Source organism: Scyliorhinus canicula, chromosome 11 (assembly GCF_902713615.1).
Source record: "Scyliorhinus canicula chromosome 11, sScyCan1.1, whole genome shotgun sequence".
Classification (NCBI taxonomy): Eukaryota; Metazoa; Chordata; class Chondrichthyes; order Carcharhiniformes; family Scyliorhinidae; genus Scyliorhinus; species Scyliorhinus canicula.
This window is the reverse complement of record NC_052156.1, coordinates 101,794,921-101,810,329: the sequence shown is the minus strand read 5'-3', so window position 1 is coordinate 101,810,329 and position 15,409 is coordinate 101,794,921. Positions and strand designations below refer to the sequence as shown.

Sequence of the window (15,409 nt, the reverse complement as noted above, 5' to 3'; positions counted from 1 at the left end):
CTGCTGGTTCACCAGCTGAGAAAGCAGGCAACCACAAGGGAAACAGCCCAGGTGAGGGACAATGATAGGCTATTTGCCATGCCAGAAAGGATCATTGAAGCCTTCGCATCCTTCTACCGAGGGCTGTACACCTCCAAGCTCACCAAGGGGGTCTCAGGGATGAAGCAGTTCCTTGACGGACTGTGCATGCTGGTCATGGGGGAAGATGAGACGGGGTCTGGAAGCACCATTAGAATTGGGGCAAATCATGTAGAGTATCAACTCCATGCAGACGGGAAGGCGGAGGGCCAGGTGGATTCCCAACAGACTTCTCGATAAAAATTTTGCTAGAACTGGCCCCACACCTGCAGATGTTCGCCGACTGACTGGGAAGGGGAGCCCTGTCACCAACACTGGCACAAACTTCAATATCACGGATATCCAAAAAGAACAAAGATCCAACTGAGAACGGGTCCTACATCTCGCTACTCAACGTAGACGCAAAGATCCTGGCGAGGTGCTGAAGAGCTGCGTGCCAGAAATGGTCACGGAGGACCAGACGTGCTTCGTCAAGGGCAGGCAGCTAACATCGAACATTAGGCACCTGCTCAACGTGATAATGAGCCCATCTGGGGAGAGAACACCAGAAGTGATCATCTCCCTGGACGCAGAAAAGGCCTTTGACGGAGTTGAATGGAAGCACCTCAGAGGTACTGGAACAGCTTGGGTTCTGACCAGTTTTCACCTGTTGAAGCTACTGTACAGCGCTCCCATGGCGAGCGTCCGGACCAACACCATCAGCTCCAAATATGTCTGGATGCACAGGGACACAAGACAGTGATGCCCACTATCCCTACTGTTCAAGCCACTGGCGAAGGGTGGGTGTGTGCCTCTGGTGGTAGCGGGTGGGGTAAACATGGAGAAACCAGAGGGATTGGGAAGGTGGTCCTACAAAGGAAAAGAAACGTGGGAGTTCTGGCCCTCCTGAACCTCCAGTTCTACATCTGGGCGGCCACTGTGGAAAGAGTGAGGGGATGGGTCAAGGAACTTGGGAGCAGAGTGGGTGAGGATGGAGGAGTTCCTGCATAGGGAAGCCCCTCCGAGCCCTAGCCGCAGCCACTCTCCCAACCCCTCGCCAGCCAAATGCCAGAGGAGCCCAGTGGTAGCAGCCACGCTCCGGACATGGTACCAAAAGAGGCACCGCTAATCGAATTGACCACAATGGCCCCTATCTGCAACAACCATAGGTTCACTCACGCAATAATGGACGCCACCTTCAAAAGGTGGAGACAGGACGAGGGACATTGATGGTTAGGGACATATACACGACAATAGAGAAGCAGCCCTGGGGGAACTCAGAGGTTCTACTTACCAGGAGGAAACGACCAAAGGTACAGTCAGGTCAAAAGCTTCCTTCGGTAGGAAACAGCGACATACTCCCAGATACTAGGACACTTGTTAGCAGGAGAACTACTGGACACAGGCTACCTAGGGAAGGGAAACTGCACTGACCTGTACGGGCGACTGTTCATAGAATCTCTACAGGGCAGAGGAAGCCCATTCGATCTATCAAGTCTGCACCAACCTTCTGAAAGAGCACCCTATCTAGTCCCAATCCTACTGAGGGGCAATTTAACATAGACAATCCACCTAACCGTTGGACTGTGGGAGGAAACCGGAGCAGCCGGAGGAAACCCATGCCGACACAGGACGAATGTGCAAACTCCACACGGCTAATCACCTGAGGACGGAATCAACCCTGGCACTCAGTGCAAGCCACTGTGCCATCATGCTATTTAAGGCGGAGGTACGCTTCCCACTGGATGAGACAAGGAAAATATGAGCGCAGAAACTTGGCATAGAGATAGGGGGAGGAAGCACCCTCAGGCAAACTTCACCTCCCACATGTGCAGGAGGGCCTGGCCAACCACACCCACATGTTCCAGGCTTGCCCCAGACTTGTCAGGTACTAGACAACCTTCTTTGAGGCAATGTCCAGGGTTGTGGGAGTGAGGGTGGAGCCATGCCCAAAAGTGCCAGTCTTCAGGGTTTCAGATCATGCACAACTCTTCTTCATGGGAAGGGGGGCAGTCTATTATTGCGATTTTGTGTTCTCCCCCCCCCCCCCCAATTCTACCCAAATCTCTCCTCACAGGAAAATCCCCCTTTTCCAGGTATCTGTCCACTAAACTAGTCTAAGACAAGTACATTGTTCCTTAAGCAAGGAAATCAAAATTGTACCTAATATTCCAAGTGAGGTAAAGCTCCACATAAATGCAGCAAGATCTTTACTCTTATATCCCAACTCCCTTTGAAATTTGTTGTTTACATGCCTGTAAACAATATCGTAGCTGGTTGGTGATGCAACCTCCAACCAGCAGGTGGTGGTGCAGATCCACCATGCGGTCTCAAGATGATGGTCATATGACAAGACACTCGGATAGAAGCCAGGGCAGAGCCAGTGATCCTCAGAAGGTTATAAGACGTACACGAGGACATACGTGCATTGGGGTAGTTCCGGGGATAACTTGCTTTGTATCCGATTGTTACCTTACCACATGTGCATTAATAAAGATCCTGGTTTGGACAGGTCACAAGCAGTTCTGTGGATTTGTTGTTAGACATCGGACACCGAACACATGGTGCCGGAGTGAAGATGGCGCCGGAGTTAAGATCTGACGGTAACAACTGATGTGTTGGGCTGGCTGGATCTATGTGGACTATGTTTGATGCAGTGTAGAGAGAGACAGACTTCCAACACTTGATGAGATGCAACACGATTTTATTTAACACCTAACTATATTACATGCTTGACTGTGGGTTGACACTATGCTGACTTGACTGGAGACCCGAGGCTAGCCTGACCAGACTGACTACCACATGGTGTTTGCACTGGCTACTGCTCACGAACTCTGACTGTCTCAGAGGCTGGATCCCGAGAGAGCGGGAAAACTGGTGCCTTCTGGCTTTGTAGTGGTCGTGTCTTGTCTGGTGATTGGCTGCTGTGTTCTGTGCGCTCACTGGTCATCCTGCGTGTCAATCACTGCCCGTCTGCACTTCATCATATACCTGGATGTATATTATGACATCTCACCACCGTTTTATTTTAAAAGCTTGTGTTCAGGTAATAAATATTGAGGTGCGTGTGCGTGAAGATGTGTATATGTACATGACTATATACAGAATATGCTAGCTTATATACATAGGAAGGTGTCGCTAGTGCAGATACAGGGCAGATAAAGCAGTAAAAAAAAAAAATGATATGTACAGATGTCAAAATGATGAGGTAACAAGGTTATGCAACATTCGGTCTATAAGTTTAGTCTCTGTGGCGGGCGACGAATTCTGGTTGACCGACACAAGGGTGGATCAGGGGCCGCCTGCACTTGGACGGACGGGACTGCCTCCAATGCGTGGAGTTGTGGGCTTGAGTAGGGTACTCGTTCCAGGGGCTGGTGCAGACTCGATGGGGCGAATGACCTCCTTCTGCACTGTAAATTCTATGATCTAATGCGGTGGTCGCAGAGGTCGGCAGGATTGCTGGTAGATTGGTGGCCTCGTGGCAGGGCTCGTCCGGAGGAAGCACTGTGCGAGGTGGGATATCACGGTCGGGTGGCGGGCGTGGAAGTCTGCGCAGTGCCCGCCTGTTGCGTCGGAGGAAAGAGCCATCAGCCATGTGAACGAGGAACGATCTCGGGGCCACTTGCTTGACCACCACAGCTGTGGCGGACCAGCCACCGCCAGGCAGCTGTACACAAACTCGATCAGCTGGGACCAGCTCGGGGAGATCTGCGGCATGAGCATCGTATGCTGATTTAGATTGGGCCCGAGACTGCTATATCTTCTGTATGACCGGGAAGTTGTCAAGGTCTGGAATGTGGATGGCTGGAACCGTCGTTCGCAGTGTGCGATTCATGAGAAGCTGTGCTGGAGACAACCCAGTGGACAGCGGGGTCGCTCTGTATGCCAACAGCGCCAGGTTGAAATCGGAGCCCGAGTCTGCAGCCTTGCATAATAATCTTTTGACGATGTGGACCCCTTTTTCGGCCTTCCCATTTGACTGTGGGTAGTGGGGGCTGGATGTGACGTGCCAAAATTTGTATAGCCGGGAAAAATCAGACGACTCCTGGCTGAAAAAACATGGGCCGTTGTCACTCATCACCGTGAGTGGTATCCCATGTCTGGCAAAAGTTTCCTTGCATGCCTTGATCACTGCCGCCGACGCGAGGTCAGACAGTCTGACCACTTCAGGGGAATTTGAAAAGTAGTCGACCAGGAGGATGTAGTCACACCCCTTGGCATGGAACAGGTCAACACCGACTTTGGACCACGGGGATGTCACCATCTCACGTTGCTGTAGTTTCTTTAGGCTGAGCCGGCTGAAATGTTTGACACGTAGGGCAATTGAGGACCGTGTTGGCAACGTCCTGGCTGATGCCCGGCCAGTAGACTGCCTCCTGAGCTCTACGTTGACATTTCTCGGCCCCCAGGTGACCCTCGTGGATTTGGCCGAGCACCATAGCTCGCATGCTCTGCAGGATCACAACTCCGTCAAGCTTCATGAGGATGCTGTCTACCACCGTCAGATCGTCCTTGACATTGTAAAACTGGGGACACTGTCCCTTCTGCCAGCCATTCGTGAGGTGCTGCATCACCCGCTGGAGCAGAGGATCCCTGGCCGTTTCCTCATGAATTTGAATGACCCTCTCATCAGAGGCCGGAAAGTTGGAGGCACAGAATTGCACCTGCGCGTCTATTTGACATACGATGTCAGTCTGCTCTCACGGTGTGGTGATAAACCTGGAAAGTGCATCTGCAACAATGAGCTCTTTGCCCAGGGTGTAGACCAGGTCAAAATCGTTGCGGCGTAGCTTGAGAAGGATGCGTTCTAACCATGGCGCATGTCATTGAGGTCTTTTTGGATGACGTGCACCAATGGCCTGTGGTCCGTCTCAACCGTGAATTTAGGGAGGCCATACACAGTCGTGGAACTTGTCAATTCCCGTTAGGAGGCCCAGGCATTCCTTCTCAATCTGAGCGTACTGTTGCTCAGTGAGCGTCATGGCTCTAGAGGCATATGCAACTGGGGCCCAGGAGGAGGAGTCACCCCTTTGGAGGAGCATCGCCCCAATACCGTCCTGGCTCGCGTCAGTGGATATTTTTGTCTCCTTGGCAGGGTCGGAAAATGCCAAAACCGGGGCTTTGCTGAGTTTTGCCCTCAGCTCGCGCCATTCTCTCTCATGATTGGGTAGTCACTGGAAATCCGTCATTTTTCTGACGAGATGGCGGAGGGCCATGGTGTGGGACGCCATAGAATTCAGTGCAGAAGGAGGCCATTCGGCCCATCGAGTCTGCACCGGCTCTTGGAAAGAGCACCCTACCCAATGTCAACACCTCCACCCTATCCCCATAACCCAGTAACCCCACCCAACATGAAGGGCAATTTTTGGACACTAAGGGCAATTTATCATGGCCAATCCACCTAACCTGCACATCTTTGGACTGTGGGAGGAAACCGGAGCACTCGGAGGAAACCCACGCACACACGGGGAGGATGTGCAGACTCCGCACAAACAGTGACCCAAACTGGAATCGAACCTGGGACCCTGGAGCTATGAAGCAATTGTGCTATCCACAATGCTACCGTGCTACCATGTTGGGAATGAACTTCCCAAGGAAGTTGACCATCCCTAGAAAGCGGAGGACCGCCTTCTTGTCCTCTGGGGTCTTCATGGCGTTGATCGCAGAAACCTTGTCAGCATCCGGCTGCACGCCTTGCTGCGAGATGTGGTCGCCAAGAAATTTGATTTCTTGTTGATCGAATGAGCATTTGGCTCTGTTGAGTCGGAGGCCATGACCGTAGATCCTATGGAACACCCACTTGAGGCGATCGATGTGCTCTTGAGGAGTTGTGGACCAGATTATGACATCGTCGACGTACACTCGCACCCCCTCGATGCCTTCCATCAGTTGTTCCATTATGCGGTGAAATACCTCTGAGGCAGAGATGATGCCAAAGGGCATTTGGTTGTAGCAGTAGCGACCGAACAGGGTATTGAATGTGTACAGCTTGCAACTGGACGAGTCCAGCTGTATTTTCCAGAACCCCTTGGAGGCGTCCAGCTTCGTAAAGAATTTGGCATGAGCCATCTCGCTGGTTAACTCTTCTCGTTTTGGTATCGGATAATGTTCCCTCATAATGTTGCGGTTTAAATCTTCGGGGTCGACACAGATTCGAAGCTCCCCTGACAGCGTCTTGACGCAAACTATGGAGCTAACCCAGTCTGTGGGTTCCGTGACCTTTGATATGACGCCCTGGTCCTGGAGGTCTTGCAACTGCTGCTTGAGGCAGTCCTTGAAGGGTGCCGGCACCCGACGCAGCGCGTGAACCACAGGGGTGGCGTTTGGTTTCAGTAGGATTTTGTATTGGCATGGGAGTGCGCCCATACGCTATGGTGTTGCGCTATGATGTCATCAATTTGAGCCTGGAAGTTATCATCAGGTGAGGCTGTTGCCTATGAGGATGACATGGAGTGGACTCGTTGAACCAGGTTCAGGAGTTTGCAGGCCCGGGCACCGAGCAGGGAAGTTCTGTCAGGTCCGACGATCTCAAATCGCAGCGTCGCTTTAAGTGACCTATTGGATACTCCAAGTTGGCATGAGCCACTGACAGCAATGGCATTGCCATTGTAGTCAAGGAGCTGGCAGGCCAGTGGAAGAATGCTTGGTCTGACGCGGATGGTGTCAAGATCGGATTTCGAAATGAGGATTGGGAAGTGTTTCAGCATCTTTGAAAAAGGCAGAGCATTCTTAGTAATGATGCCCACCCGGAATGGGGATTTGAGGCACTCGCCGCCAGGATCTGGTGGGCTGTCAGGGTCGGAGTCTGGCACGGCCTGCTGAACCGAACGGACGCTTCTGCGCTATGGCTGATATCACTGGATGCTGGGCAGTGGAGCAGATCTGCAAAGGGCTGCGTAGTGGCCAAGCTTGCCACACTGGAGACAGCGTCATGATTTTGCCTGACATTGCCACATTAAATGGGCGGAGCCATAATCCGGACACGTCATGACGTCGACGTCAGCGCATTCTGTGCGCCAACGCGCATGCGCAGTTGAATGACGCACACACCTGCGCAGGCTGGTCGTCGGTCTCGCCGTCCCCTCAGTCGTGGCGCGCATGTGCTGGAGCCCGAGAAAAGCGCGCAAAATGGCCACTCTCATCAAGACTCAGGCCCTGCAATTGTGTGATGGCCAGCACCCATTCTGCCTCGTGGGGTTTAGCTTTGCCTTTTCTGCCTCCCTGATGTGGGAGTGCCGGTTGTGAGCATGGATGTGGAGAACGCACGATGGCAATGGTGAGGGTGAGCTGCTTGACTTTCAGGAGCTGCTGGCGAAGGGAATCGGAGTGGACCCCAAAAACGATCTGATCCCGGATCATGGAATCAGTTGTCGAGTCATAGTTACATGACTGCGCGAGGATGCGGAGATGGGTCAAAAAGGACTGAAAAGGTTCATCCTTACCCTGAAACCTCTGCTGGAAAACGTACCGTTCAAAGCTCTCATTCACTTCAATGTCGCAGTGGCTGTCGAACTTCAGCAGGACTGTTTTAAATTTCGTCTCGTCTTCAGCGAATGTAAGGGAATTGTAGATGTGGATGGCGTGGTCCCCGGCTGTAGAAAGGAATAGTGTGATCTTCCTGGCATCCGATGCGGCCTCGAGGTCGGTGGCTTCAAGATAGAGTTGGAACTTCTATTTGAAAATCTTCCAGTTTGCACTGAGGTTGTCGGCGATGCGAGGAGGGTGGACCCCGTCCATGTTACTGGATGGCTGATTGCTGGTCAATGCCGATTACCTCAAGGTGAGTCCGCCAATTCTCAGCATCCAGACCTGGTACCATGATGTGTTGGGCTGGCTGAGTCATCGTGTTTGATGCAGTGTAGAGAGAGACAGACTTCCAACACTTGATGTGATGCCACACGATTTTATTTAACATCTAACTATATTACATGCTTGACTGTGGGTTGACACTATGCTGACTTGACTGGAGACCTGAGGCTAGCCTGACCAGACTGACTACCACATGGTGTTTGCACTGGCTACTGCTCACGAGCTCTGACTGTCTCAGCGGCTGGATCCCGAGAGAGCGGGAAAACTGGTGCCCTCTGGCTTTATAGTGGTCGTGTCCTGTCTGGTGATTGGCTGCTGTGTTCTGTGCGCTCACTGGTCAGCCTGTGTGTCAATCACTGCCTGTCTGCACTCCATCATATCCATGGATGTATATTATGACAACGACGGCAGTGACAAAGTTAAGATTCGGTGGAAGAACCGACCTGGTGAACTGTGACCATTGGCGACTAAGCGGAATAGAGATTGACTGTTTAAAGGGACCTCACCAGCTTCAATTCACAGGTAACTTGGAAAAGATTGGCGTGCTGTTAAGCAGCAATTCGGATTCGAGATTGTAGCCCTTGGCCTGCAGACACAGCCTGGTGAGGGGTTTATTACATTGCTGCTCACGGCAGCAGGTCCTCAAGCAACAGAACTATGGGGCAGCACAGTAGCACAAATGGATAGCACTGTGGCTTCACAGCGCCAGTGTCCCAGGTTCAATTCCCCGCTGGGTCACTGTCTGTGCGGAGTCTGTATGTCCTCCCCATGTTTGCGTGGGTTTCCTCCCACAGTCCAAAGACGTGCAGGTTAGGCGGATTGGCCATGATAAATTGCCCTTGGGTGACCAAAAAGGTAAGGAGGGGTTACAGGGATAGGATAGAAGTGAGAGCTTAAGTGGCTCGGTGCAGACTCGATAGGCCGAATGGCCGCCTCCTGTACTGTATGTTCTATGTTGTATATAACAACTTCACCTGTGGCAGCGAAAAGGACAGGAGCTACGATGAGGCATTGAGGTACTTCAATCGGTATTGCTCTCTTAAAAAAACAAAGCACATGAATGTGACACATTTAGTACGTGTACCTAGAAAGAAGGGCTTCAGTCAGAAAGCCATATTAAGATATGACATGCGAGTGAGATGGTTGCACAGCCAAACATCAGACTCCACTCGAAGCATTTTGTCGCCAAAATAGAGGACGACGCCAGCGCCATTAATGCTGAGAGCAAGTCATGAAGATATGTGTTCTCAGTGCGGGCAGCCATTTTAAGCAGCTGACAGGAACCGCAACCTTATGTCCAAAGTTTGGAAAAGTCTGTTCCAGGTGCGGCCATGTAGGGCATTTTGCAAAAGTATTTTGCACGTGCTACAATGGAGCATAGAAGATCAGTAAATGTGGTTGGTGAGATACCTCCGGACAAACAGTTCTTCATCAATCTCATTGCAAACAAGGACCATAAAAGATGAAGACACAATTTCAAAAACCATGGAAAACAATGGGTGTTCCTAAATAAATTATTACGATGCAACCTTGACATTAAACGAGGGCCTACCTCTTCTGTCGGTCTGCCTTGCATCAGCTGAACATGTAGCGGAAAGTCACTGATTGGCCAGGACTGCCGGTACATTCCGGTACAAAAAATGTGGAGAACGTTCGGTGAATGTCAATTTGAGCTCTCCGTGCATGACATAATATACACGTTACTGTTTTATATTGTGGACATGAAAATTTAGCCCATCTTGGGAACGGATGCATACGAATCCCTGAACTTAGTTGAGCGACTATGTCCCAGAAAATGGGTGGCCAGCTGAATACTATAAATCCACACAAGATATCATAGTGTGCACATCTGATGAGGATTCAGAAGAAATGCAGCCGGAGGACTACAAATCAAACAAAGAGACGGAAGGGCCAGCAAGCATTCTGCAATCCTGGTTAACAGTCTTAAAGAACATGCATGTGCTCAGTGGCATGACACAGGAGCACGACAAGCCCGTATTAAAGCATCAACAAGATGTGAATGTTAAATGTTCAGAGCATGAGAAGCCAAGGATCTTCACTCTGGAGCAAGTTCAAGTCCAATGGCTATTTCACAAACGAGGTGATCACGAACGTATACCAGATGGACTAGCAGCCTGACAAGCTTGAATCTTCATTCTTTGATAAACCAGAAATCATGGGGTGTGCAGGCTGTAAGATCGACTGGAGGGAGGGCAAAAACGTCATGTTGAAAACAATTAAAACTACCCCGAAGCACAAAGGTTGAAGCACTCGCAGAACAGTTACAAAACTGTAACAAATGAATCATTCTTTAATTACTTCAGTCCTCCTGAAGTTCCACAGCATGTTAAGTAACAGTTCAGCAACAAAGCTCGATGCTGACTTTGAACTTGGCTGCCTCCTGTGCGAACACACAATTCCATGTGCAATGCTGTATTTTACAGGAGAAATCATTGCAGACGATGCGTAATCCAACGATGAGTACTATGAAGATATCGCTGAAGACTTCGAAGATGATGTGGAAAGTAATGGCGTGGAAGCTGAGCCAGGTGAAAACCCATGTAAAATGCTTGTAAATCTCTTTCGCAGGAGCAAGGACGGGCTTAATGAAGAGGCCCAAGCAGTACTACTCCGGTGGTTTGGAAGGAATGACGAGGTGGTCACGGGGATGTCCAGACTGCACTGGAAACTGAGAAGGGGAGCTCCAAGATGGTGCACTCCAAAATAAAAACTGAGATTGCAGTGGCTGATATCTCCAAGGACCAACTATTGAACAAGCTAGAAACAGATGACTTTGTGCCAGTCTTAGAGAAACTTGCTCCAGAGGAATTTGGTGAATCGTTGCAAGCCTCTGAAATGGTTCTGTAGTGGACTCCCTGATCCTCAAGGATACTGAGTATGAGTCGGAAAACATTGATGATGAATACAATAGCATTGATATTGATGAAGATGAGTGAGAGAAACGGATGACTATCTCACTGTGTAGCTCGAAGGATCACGCACATCTACTCGAGCAAGACCAACACCTGTATTGCCACGACCAGAGTGTCTGCATCGATATTCCCAGTAATAAGGAGCCTTTGAGCGCTGCTCCAGCGAGCCAAGGGGCAGCACTTGCTGTCATAGATCCAAGCTCCACCCAGGCACCAGAAAGCAAGACCTCCAACATCCAGTTGAGGCTGCAGAATTGGGCGTGGTCACACAACCCAGTGATGACTCGTTGACACCTCAGGCTCCACCTGAGCATCCAAATATTTCTTGGCACAGGGTGCAGACCAGCACCGAACCAGGGGCTGCCAAGCCCAAACATAAAAAGAAAAGAATTTGCAAACTAATTGTTAAAACAAGGAGGAAGAGAAGGCTGGGAGAACTAACTTATCCCACTGACAAAAGAAAGAGAGAAGAAGGTGGGGTCATGATTGACAAGCCAAAGACAGAAAACATACAGCGAAGCAGAAAACAGCACCCCGGCAAGAAACGAAAAAGAAGCTGGTGACGCACACATGGCAATCACGGATGCAAGCCTTCCAAAGGCACAGAGTAAAGAGGATACGAAACAAGAGACCGGCACATAAACCAGTTTTCGAAAAGGCTGGCAACAGCCCAAGTGATCATAGGGGCGATCCCGTGAGGGAGGCACAATGACCTGTGTGAAAGGGATGGACACTGACCAGACATATCATGTTTATGGTCACCCTAGTTAAATCTGTTCGTATTGTTTAAACATATCACATACGTATAAAATTAAAATAGTAATCATGTTTGTAAACAAACATTAATATTTCTGCCTATAAACAATATTGTAGATAGTTGGTGTTGCGACTTCCAACCAGCAGGTGGTGGTGCAGATCCACCATGCGGTCTCGAGACCGTGGTCATGTGACAAGGTACTCCGATATAAGCCAGGGCAGATACGGTGATCCTGAGAAGGTTATAAAATGTACATGAAGACAATCGATCATAGGAGTAGTTCTAGGGGAGTATAAAGAAACTCCATGATAACTTGCTCTGTATCTGATTGTTACCTTATCATGTGTATTAAGAAAGATCTTGGTTTGGACAAGTCACAAGCAGTTCTATGGATTCCTTGCTAGATATCAAACACCAAACACAACAGCTCAGGTGACCAGTGAAACAGCTCAGGTGACCAGTGAAACAGCTCAGAGACCAGTGAAACAGCTGAGACCAGTGAAACAGCTCAGTGACCAGTGAAACAGCTCAGTGACCAGTGAAACAGCTCAGTGACCAGTGAAACAGCTCAGTGACCAGTGAAACAGCTCAGTGACCAGTGAAACAGCTCAGTGACCAGTGAAACAGCTCAGTGACCAGTGAAACAGCTCAGTGACCAGTGAAACAGCTCAGTGACCAGTGAAACAGCTCAGTGACCAGTGAAACAGCTCAGTGACCAGTGAAACAGCTCAGTGACCAGTGAAACAAAAGAAAAATTTAGTGAACCATGAAAAGGGAACTTTCCACAGCTTTTCTTTTTCCTCCCACAACCAAAGCACATTAAATTAAAAGGGACACAAAGTTAACTGGCTGCAAGACATGATTTACTATGATTGATCTCTGCATTGTTCAAGTTTCTGACAATAACAATAATCTTTATCAGTGTCACAAGTAGGCTTACATTAACACTGCAATGAAATTACTGTGAGAAGCTCTTAGTCGCCACATTCCGGCACCTGTTTCCGGTCCACAGGAAGAATTCAGAATGTCCAATTCCCCTAAAAGCACGTCTTTCGGGACTGGAGAGAGGAAGCCGGAGCACCCGGCGGAAACCCACGCAGACACCGAGAACGTGCAGACTCTGCACAGACAATGGCCCAAGACGGGAATCGAACCTGGGACCCTCGTGCTGCAAAACAGTAGTGCTAACCACTGTGCTATCGTGATGCCCATAGTATAGGACAATCACAGTAGCTGAAAAGATAGTCACCAGTCTGGTTTGTAAGAAATAATTTTGAGCAGAACTATTCAACAAGTTTCATCTTAATAATAAAATATTGTACTTACATTAGAAAGACTTCTATCACCAGCCTAGAACAAGATAAAAATATATTACAGTCTGCAACCTTTAGTCAGGATTAAAATTTATTACATTTTATGACTATGATATGCTAGCCGTCCAAATAAATATACAATAAAATTCATTTTTCAAAGATAACACTTAATAATTATTTACAACATCAGATTCAGTTTATCAGTACACAGAATACAGAACTGCCAGATAACCAAAGTGCATTTTCAAATCTTACCAGCAAAGTTGGCGTTACAAAGGTGAGGCAGGGGTTCTCCATTCCACCATAAGGAAATGATGGAGGAAGTACAAGGAGATCATACTGTCCCCAAACATATGGGCCCATTAGATCTTCAGCTTTCTTCAGCATGGTTTCAGTCTGTCAGCACAAATAATATTAGAATTTAGGACATTCGGAAAGTGTCACAAGAAGGCATTCCATTATATCAGTTACACATGCTGCGCATTTCCCTTCAACAATTTCAGCCTATGAGCAACTGCGAACACTTGTCACTTTGTCAAGGCAGACAGCATATTTTGTATTTAAATTGATAGCAAATTCCCTTTTTGTCTCTTGCCCATGTCCTGACTGCTGTGAGCTTGCTCTCAAGCCCCTTTCCATCAATGCAGCTTTAAAATTAATGCATGATGTTCATGAATGCTCCGTAACAACTGGCTCTTTAATTTTCTTTGTTTTTCTATCATGGAAGGGCTAGGCCTAGGAGGCTGCCCAAAAGCTTGGTCAAAGAGGTGAGTTTTAAGCATGGTCTTTAGAACGAACAGAGATGGAGTGACACTGGTGCCCAGAACGGGAATTCCACAGCAGGTAACATAACATGGCTAAAAGCAAGTGCCAATAAAAGGTGTTCGAAGAGGGAATGAGAAGGTCCATGACTAACAAGAGTTTAGGGAGCAGCTGGAGGGGGTTGGAAGAAAGAACGGATGAGGTTATCAACACATTTAAACACCAGAACATTTTAAAATTTGGATGTTGGGGATTGAGGGTCAGTAAGGACAATGATGATGGGAAAACAGAACTTTGCAGGGTAGGTGAAGCAACAGGGGATTGAATGCGTTGAAGTTACGACAATGCATTTCAGGCAGAAGGACATTGGAAGAGTTGAGCCTGGAGGTAACAAACACATGGATCAAATGTTTGGCTGATGAGGCATGGGTGAAGACAGATGTTTGGGGCAGCACGGTAGCATTGTGGATAGCACAATTGCTTCATAGCTCTAGGCTCCCAGGTTCAATTCTGGCTTTGGTCACTGTCTGTGCGGAGTCTGCACATCCTCCCAGTATGCGTGGGTTTCCTCCGGGTGCTCTGGTTTCCTCCCACAGTCCAAAGATGTGCGGGTTAAGTGGTTTGGCCATGATAAATTGCCCTTAGTGTCCAAAATTGCCCTTAAGTGTTGGGTGGGGTTACTGGGTTATGGGGATAGGGTGGAGGTGTTGACCTTGGGTAGGGTGCTCTTTCCAAGAGCCGGTGCAGACTTGATGGGCCAAATGGCCTCCTTCTGCACTGTAAATTCTATGATTAAGAGAGGTGCAGGTACTTGTAATCAAGCCCAAATCGAGTTGGAAGCAAGTTTGTGATCAGAAAGACCGATTCAGCTTGAGACACTGGTTGCAAGAAGGATAGAATTGGTTTTGAAATTGGAATACGTGGCAACACACAAAATATGATAAGATATAGAAATATAGTAAGATTTTGGCAAAGGAGGCCATACTGCCATAAAGTTGTGATCCAGCCTATTCCTACCTAACAGGGCAGTACGGTGGCAGTGGTTAGTACTGCTGCCTCACAGCGCCAAGGACCCGGGTTCAATTCCGGCCTTGGGTGACTGCCTGTGTGGAGTTTGCACTTTCGCCCTGTGTCTACATGGGTTTCCACTGGGTGCTCCGGTTTTCTCCCACAGTCCAAAGATATGCAGGTTAATTGGATTGGCCATGTTAAATTGCCTCTTAGCATACAAAGATTTGCAGGGATTACAGGGATAGTGTGGGAGAATGAGCCTAGGTAGGGATCTCTTTCAGAGGGCTGGTGCAGAATCGATGAGCCGAATGGCCTTATTCCATTCTGTAGGGATTCTATGGTTCTATTCGAGCACATATTCATGTAAAAGCAGTGAGGGTTTTATCCTCCATCACCATTTCGGGCAGTGCATTCCAGATCCTCCTCATTCTTTGGGTGAAAAAAATTGCTCAACTCCCCTCTATTCTTTCTACCAATTATTTTTAAATCTATGCTCCTGCTTTAAATATCTAACAAAGAGGTTTTATTTGTTCATGGGATGTTGGTGTCCATGGCTGGACCAGTATTTGTTATTCATTCCAAATCGCCCATGAGAAGATAGGCACTTTCTTGAACCTACAGTGCTGTTTGAGAAGCCGTTCCATGATTTTGGCCCAGCAGTATAGTTCCAAGGCAATATGGTGAATGGTTTGCAGGGGAACTTGCAGATGATGGTGTTCCTATGTATCTGCATTTATCCTTAGAATTAGTAGAGACTGTAGGTT

General features: G+C 48.7%; 1 protein-coding gene across 1 annotated transcript in view; it reads right to left on the bottom strand.

Annotated features, from left to right (window-relative positions):
* The window catches only part of lta4h (leukotriene A4 hydrolase), a 77,396-nt gene that overhangs the window by 34,935 nt on the left and 27,052 nt on the right, over positions 1 to 15,409 (bottom strand). The window contains exons 8-9 of the mRNA XM_038810903.1: positions 13,128 to 13,268; positions 12,886 to 12,909 (exon numbers count right to left, since the gene is read on the bottom strand). Of these exons, the coding sequence (XP_038666831.1) occupies positions 12,886 to 12,909; positions 13,128 to 13,268 (165 nt within the window). The remainder of the gene's footprint in view (positions 1 to 12,885; positions 12,910 to 13,127; positions 13,269 to 15,409) is intronic.